Source organism: Poecilia mexicana, unplaced genomic scaffold (genome assembly GCF_051168715.1).
Source record: "Poecilia mexicana isolate PSO_F unplaced genomic scaffold, ASM5116871v1 scaffold_14, whole genome shotgun sequence".
Taxonomy (NCBI): Eukaryota; Metazoa; Chordata; class Actinopteri; order Cyprinodontiformes; family Poeciliidae; genus Poecilia; species Poecilia mexicana.
In genome coordinates, this window is record NW_028263383.1 from 19,279,712 (window position 1) to 19,286,240 (window position 6,529).

Genomic DNA, 6,529 nt, shown 5'->3' on the forward strand with positions numbered 1-6,529 from the left:
CACGTTTGGTACCAAGCTTTTATCTGGATCTGTTGGCTTTACGATGGTCTCTAGTTCCTTTTTTATTGCCATCTTTCTCTTTTTCTTTTTTTTGGATTTCTTTGATGGCTTTTTCTTATTTTTCTGGTCCCCATTATGTTCTATATCAGGGACCATTTTGACTTCACTCCCCTGCTGTGGTTTCCCAGTCACTGATTCATTTTCATAGATCTCCATAATGATGGTGGCTTTCTCATTCCCGACTGTTTCTGGTATTGACACTTCTTCTCCAGTGTTTTCAACAGAAAGGTTTTGACTATTTAGGGTCTCCATTTCAGACACAGCTTTTACTGCTGCTTTTCTCTTGTTTTTACGCTTAGGTTTCTTTTTTGACCTTTTCTCATCTCGCTGATCCTCATTTTGCTGTTTCTCAGAGACAGTTTCTTCCCCGGTCGCCTGCTGTAGTTTGCCGATCACTACTTCATTTGTCTGACTGTCAGTGTTGATGGTAGCTTTTTGACCTTCAGCTATAACCGGCACAGAAACTTGTTCTTGGTCAGCGTTGACTCCAGAAATCTTTTCACTGTTGGAGGTTTCCAATTTAGACGCAGCTCTCAATGCTGCCTTTCTTTTCTTCTTCTGCTTATATTTCTTTGACAACTTTTTCTTCACTTTTTGTTCCTCACTTTTTTGGATTTCAGAGTTAATTACCTCTTCAGAGACATGCTGGTGGGTTGAGATTGTTGTCTGAATCATATGAATCTCATTCTTGATGGAGGCTATCTGATCCCCAACTGTTTCCAGGACATAAACTTCTGGTTTTTCTCTGTTTTCTGAAGAAACATTTTCAATATTGAGGATCTCCAGCTCAGAGACAGCTTTCTCCTGGGTTATTGCTGCTTTTTTCTTTTTTCTCTTATTCTTATTTCTAGATTTCGTCAATGGTTTAATCTCATCTTGATGGTCATCATTTAATTGTGCTGTCGAGACCGTTTCTTGTTTGATCGCCTGCTGAAGTTCACCGATGACCATTTCATTTGTGTGAATCTCGGTTTTTATGGAGGCTGCCTGATCATCAACTATTTCTGGTACTATTTCAGTGTTATCTTGAGAAACTTTATCATTGGTGACGTTTTCCAGCTCAGACACAGCTCTTATTGCAGCCTTTCTCTTCATCCTCCATTTAGATTTTCTTGAAGGCTTCTTCACCTCTTGTTGGTCCCCATTTGGTTGTGTTGTGGAGACTGTCTCGTCTCCAGTGCAGTCCAGTACAGTTATCTCAGTTTGTTGCGTTGTTGTTTGACGGAGTGGTTTCAAGTGACGCCTGGTTTCCGACACTTCCATCTCCTTTTGTGTCGAAGTAGATTGATAGACAGGTTTCTGCTGTATGGTGTCTTGCGAATCTGTCTGAATTGCAACAGAAACCATTGGCTTCTTCCTTTGTCTTTTCTCTGAGCGGACTTTCCTCATTAGATCTTTTTGCTGTTTAAGTTCAGCAATTAGTTTATTATTTAGATCAAACATTTCATCAAGCTGTTTCATTAAGTAATTCTGTACCTCGATATATTCAGACTCCTTGGATTTGGCAAGACACATACACTTTGTTTGACTTGTAGAAATCACAGTGTTTGCCTCATCACTTTCTTGGGCCGGCATTGAAACATTTTGGGTTTCAATATTGTCTGCAAAAAAACTTACATCTACGCGGGGTTCTGAATTGGGGAACGTTTTCCACAATGTCTTTTTTCTGCTGCTGGGCAAAGCTCCGGGATAATTTTGTTTTTTTGCCTGAGAACCGTTATCGATGTCACTGTTTTCACTAAAAAATGTTAGATCAATGCGAGCACCTGGCTCAGGGAACGATTTCCATAACAGTGGCGTCTTCTTGATACGCTTAGTCTGTGACTGTTTTTCCCCTTTTGGATCCACTTTCTTCAGCCTTTCTGTGACGGATTTCTTTTTGGTAACTAGCTCTGTTGTCGAAATCACAGGTTCCTCATTGCAAGTCTCCTTTAAGTTATTTTCCTGATCACCTCCTTCTTCAGGCAGAGAAGTGTTCTGCTTGATAATATTTTCAGTGCTGGACTTAGAGGACTCTTCCTTCTCTGGTGACTCCTTCAGTACAGAGATTGACTCCTGTTTGGTAACCAGTGAATTGTCTTCAGTGGGGGCATGTTTCTCCAACCAGATGTGAAATGGTATCATTTTCTTCTTGCTACGCCTCGTCTTTGTTGGCTGTTCCTCAGATTTAGCGGGCTGTTCCTTCTCTGCTATGTCAACTGTCTCTTGCACTCCAGCGATGGACTCTTCTACAATGACCTGTGAATGCTTTTCGATATTGGTTGCAGAAATCTCTTGATCAGCAGGGACATGTTCCTCCGTCCGGGTTTTAAACGGTACCTTGTTTTTCTCACTGGACTCACTCTCTGGTGGCTGTCCATCCCCTTTTTGATAAACTCTCTCCAGTGTGTTGGCGCTCGGTTCATTTTCAGTCACCACTGAAGAGTCCTGCTGTTCAACATTTTCAGCAGACTTCTTGAGCTCCTCAGCTTCGTGCAGCGCCCACCAGACTGCAAATGACACTTTCTTCTTCTTGCGCTTTGCTGGTGCGGGTGGCTGTACTTCCCTCTCGACAATGTTGTTGGATGCGACTTCTTCGACTCTGGGCTGGTCGGACTGCATTGTAACTTTTGCTTGTTTAATGGCTCTCAGATAAATCACTTCTCCAGAAACTCTGTAAAGATTTCACGTTAAGTTTGATTTAAATCTTCCAAAGAAATGTACACCAAACAACGTTGAAAATCCTACTGCGAACTGCTGAGTAAAGTCTCAAGAGAAATGTATCGACAACGGCTGCTAACAGGTTGTGATGAAGGTAGATGGTTGTGACGAGCTTATATAATCGCTGGTGATGTCAGAATTCTGCCTTTGAAGTTATATTGTGATGTCACATTGTGATGTCACAGTTTCATTTGATATTCAGAACGGGCTTGTCTGACGGATTTTTTTATTAACACGGCGGATGCGTGCGCAACCTTACAGAGCCTTCCAGCGGACATGGGGAATTTTTTTTTCTTCTGCGTTCCCTCGCAAAAGGTTTTGCGTTCCCTCGCAATAATCTACTGATCAGTTCATGCGGCATAATTGATACTGTAAGCCTTTTTTACGGTGGCCGCCGTACTTTCTGCTTTAATACAAGCTTATAAGGTTTTTCTATGGACTATTGAGTTATTATCGCGGGATAATCAGTCATCTGATTGTGTCTCTATTGTGTTCGTAGTCGGAATGGTTTAAAGTGCTGCTTTCTGTGCCGTTCCATCTGAGCCTTAACAGACATAAACATTCAGTAAATAAATCGATTTTCAATCAGTTTTTTTTGCACCAAAGCGTTAACAATAATAAACACGTTTTCACTGAGGCTCTATACGGTGCAAAAAACTGATTGAAAATCAGTCTCACACCTTATTTGGACATGGGACCATAGCACTCCGGAATTGAAGGGGGGCGCTATTTACTATTTCCTACATTATCTGTTGTCTCCCGTTTTTATTTTCTTTTGAAATCTGGGCTATAGCTTCACCTTTAAGAAGGAGTTTCACTCTCAGCATGTGTTTAAACTTCTCTCTTTTACTTACTTCAGCGCAGCTCATGGTTTTTAGCAAGTTCTGTAGCTGTCTGTGTGCTTCTAAATCTACTCCTTAGTTGCACCTTTTCGGGCCTGCTACTGCCTCTAGTGGTGTGGGGGTGGTAGCACAACTAATATAATTACGTCACTCAATGAGAATACCACAAAGTCTTTATTATTTTATTATTAATTCTGGCATTACTTAGTCCCCTCTAGTTCGGCGCACCTATGCATTGCATACAGTGCATACCCAGTTTTTGTGAATAACGTTAACGCCAGTGGGTTGTATTTATGTGTGATCTGTCCTTTGTATCTCCGTGTGACCTACCGGCGACCTGTTCAAGACCTACTGTCCCTTTCACTGACTGCTGAAGTAGTTTGGAATTGGATTTATTTATTTTTGATCTGAAATATCGCTTTGAGATCCGAGTTATGGGATTTTATTCACAGCCCGCTGTTTGTTGACCTTCACATTAGACATTAGTCATGTTGTTATTTTGGGGAGGAAAAACCAAATCCATCATGCTGGGTCAAAGCCATAATCCAACTCTGTCCGGGTAAAACCTTGGCAAAGATCAGTCCAACACTTGGTTAGCAAAATCAGCAAACTGGGTCGTTTTAGCTGATCAGATAACCCAATCAACACAAATGGTTTACTATTTTACACTAAAGCAAGAAAACAAAACTAACAATGTTGAGTATAAAGTTAGAGTGCAAATTTAATGGATTCAGTAGTAAGTAGCACCACCATAACTGATACTATTTTTAAAACCTTTGTTGTGGTCCATTAAATGCTTTAAATAAGATTTAATTCAGGGGTGTGCAGTTAGCATCAACTATTGGACCTTGGCTGTAGTTAAGGTTCTGTCATGAGGTGGAGTGGTTGGTGTGGTGAGAATGAACGCTGAGACCCAGATGATGATGATGATGAAGATGATTTAATAAAGAGAGCTCAAAACACAGTCCAACACAGGCAGCACGGCAGAGAGTTAGCACACAGCTAATTACAGGCAGCAACTGAAAAACAGGACTGAATGAGAGAGCTAGTGATGGGTCCGGCAACACCGATGCGTCGGCGCATGTGTCAAGCCCACAGACTAAAACCTGTGTCGGTGCGCGTATTGGTTTCAGCAAGTCACGTGACCGATACAGGAACTGTTTCGAAATGACATTAACGCGAATTACCGTAATTCATTAAAAATGACCGGGTTACCACATCCAATCATAGCAGAGGTTACAAAACAGCTCAGCAAGCCTAACACGTTCAAAGACAAATAAACCTTTCCAGATTTTGAATTTTTAAAAGCTTGATGAGTTGACAGCCTGTTTGAGCTTAAACGCAGTTTTCAATAATTTACCTCCTGGTTATTTTGTTTCTCGCTCATGTTTCTTCTTTTTTTTCATTCGGCATTTAGAAGCTCAAGTAACCGCCTTGTCAAAACATAGAATATGAATGCTTGTAATTTCTCTCCTGATCCCAAGACGTTGTTCAGAGGTGTACCTGACGGCAGGATCAAACTAAAAGCCCAGAGCACTGCTTGTGGTGTTTCTTCTGCTTTGCGTTGTGAGCTCTACCCAACCTGAGAGACTTTCTTTGCCTCATTGTCTGCCGTCTGTATGAAAGGACAGATATTCCCTCACGCAATGTAATTTTCTTGGAAGAACTTTGAACTCGCCTTTGAAGGAACAATCTTGCACCTATAATGAGGTGCAGGCTTTTCGTTGTACCTACGTGTTACCTTGCTTTGCGTCATTCACACTGCTGCAGGTCGTATTGCTGTGTGCTGCAGCAAAATGAGATTTATTTAATTGGCAGCCAGATAAGACATTCTCAACTTGTCCACTATCCCTTCTCTACACATGTCCAAACTATCTCAGCCTGTCTTCTCTATCTTTGTGACTTTGTAACTTTCCAATCTTACTCATTACAGTCACTCCAGCCAAATAACTTTTTCTTCTGTCTTTCTTTAAACTGCACATCGTGTCGGTTCTCTCTTTCACCTTCCACTCCTGCAGCTATGCTTCTCTTACAAATCCCCCTTCTACACCCACTACTCTCCGCACTCTCGTCTGTGGTGCGCTGCCAGGAGACCGCGGGTCCTTAAACTCATTCACCTCGCCTTTCAATTTGGGAACTGAAATATGACAGCCAAAAATATGATTCTCATATCTGCTGTAGCTCTCTCTGCCCACTTTGGGCCAAACACCCGTGAAGCATATAGTTAAAGGCTCGACCCTGAAAGTGTAAAACATGTCAAAGTGAACATCATGAAACCTAATAAAGGAACAGTGGAACAGCTTGGATCTAAACTCAGGATTTGGAGAAAGACAGGTTTTGCAAACTGCACCAGCGTTAGCCCAGTAGTTCAAAGGTTTATAATGTTTGAAAGATTTTTTCTGTATTTGGTTTGTTTTGGGTTTTTTTCCAAGAAATTTCACAGTGTCTGGAAAGAGTACAGATTAAAAAAAAAAAAAAAACTCTAAGTCATTTCAACCCTTTTCCTTTACTTTAAGCTGCTTATGGCTGGAAATATGAGGGAGTGATTTAGATGTGGAGGGGATTGCAACGTCCCAAGTCAGAGCACCATTATCCAACTCCCATGACTTAATCTCTGCCCAGTACTTGACCTCTGCTTTCAGAGGCCTCGGTCACAGTCTCACTTAACTCCATTACACTTACACCAAGAGCTGGGAGCAGACATTTTTATGGATGGGGAAGAGCAGGGTTGTGCTAAATATGTCCAGTTCTTTTAAGCAGAGACTGTTGCAGATAGTAGAACACCAACTTGGTAAAAAAAACAACAAAAAAAAAACATCCCTGTCTCCTTTTATGTCAGTGATATCACTCAGCTTGGTGTTATTTACGATTCGACGCTAATAAAGTTTTTAAAAATCAGAACTTTATCACGTCTAAGGAGAAAATGA

The 6,529-nt window shown here is 41.3% G+C and overlaps 1 protein-coding gene across 1 annotated transcript in view; it reads right to left on the minus strand.

The window, feature by feature from the left end:
• Positions 1-2,661, minus strand: part of LOC148155526 (uncharacterized) — a 3,037-nt gene extending 376 nt beyond the window's left edge. Inside the window, exon 1 of the mRNA XM_088012623.1 lies at positions 1-2,661. This exon is cut by the window's left edge and continues 376 nt beyond it. Within this exon, the coding sequence (XP_087868749.1) occupies positions 1-2,661 (2,661 nt within the window).
• Positions 2,662-6,529: the final 3,868 nt, after the last annotated feature.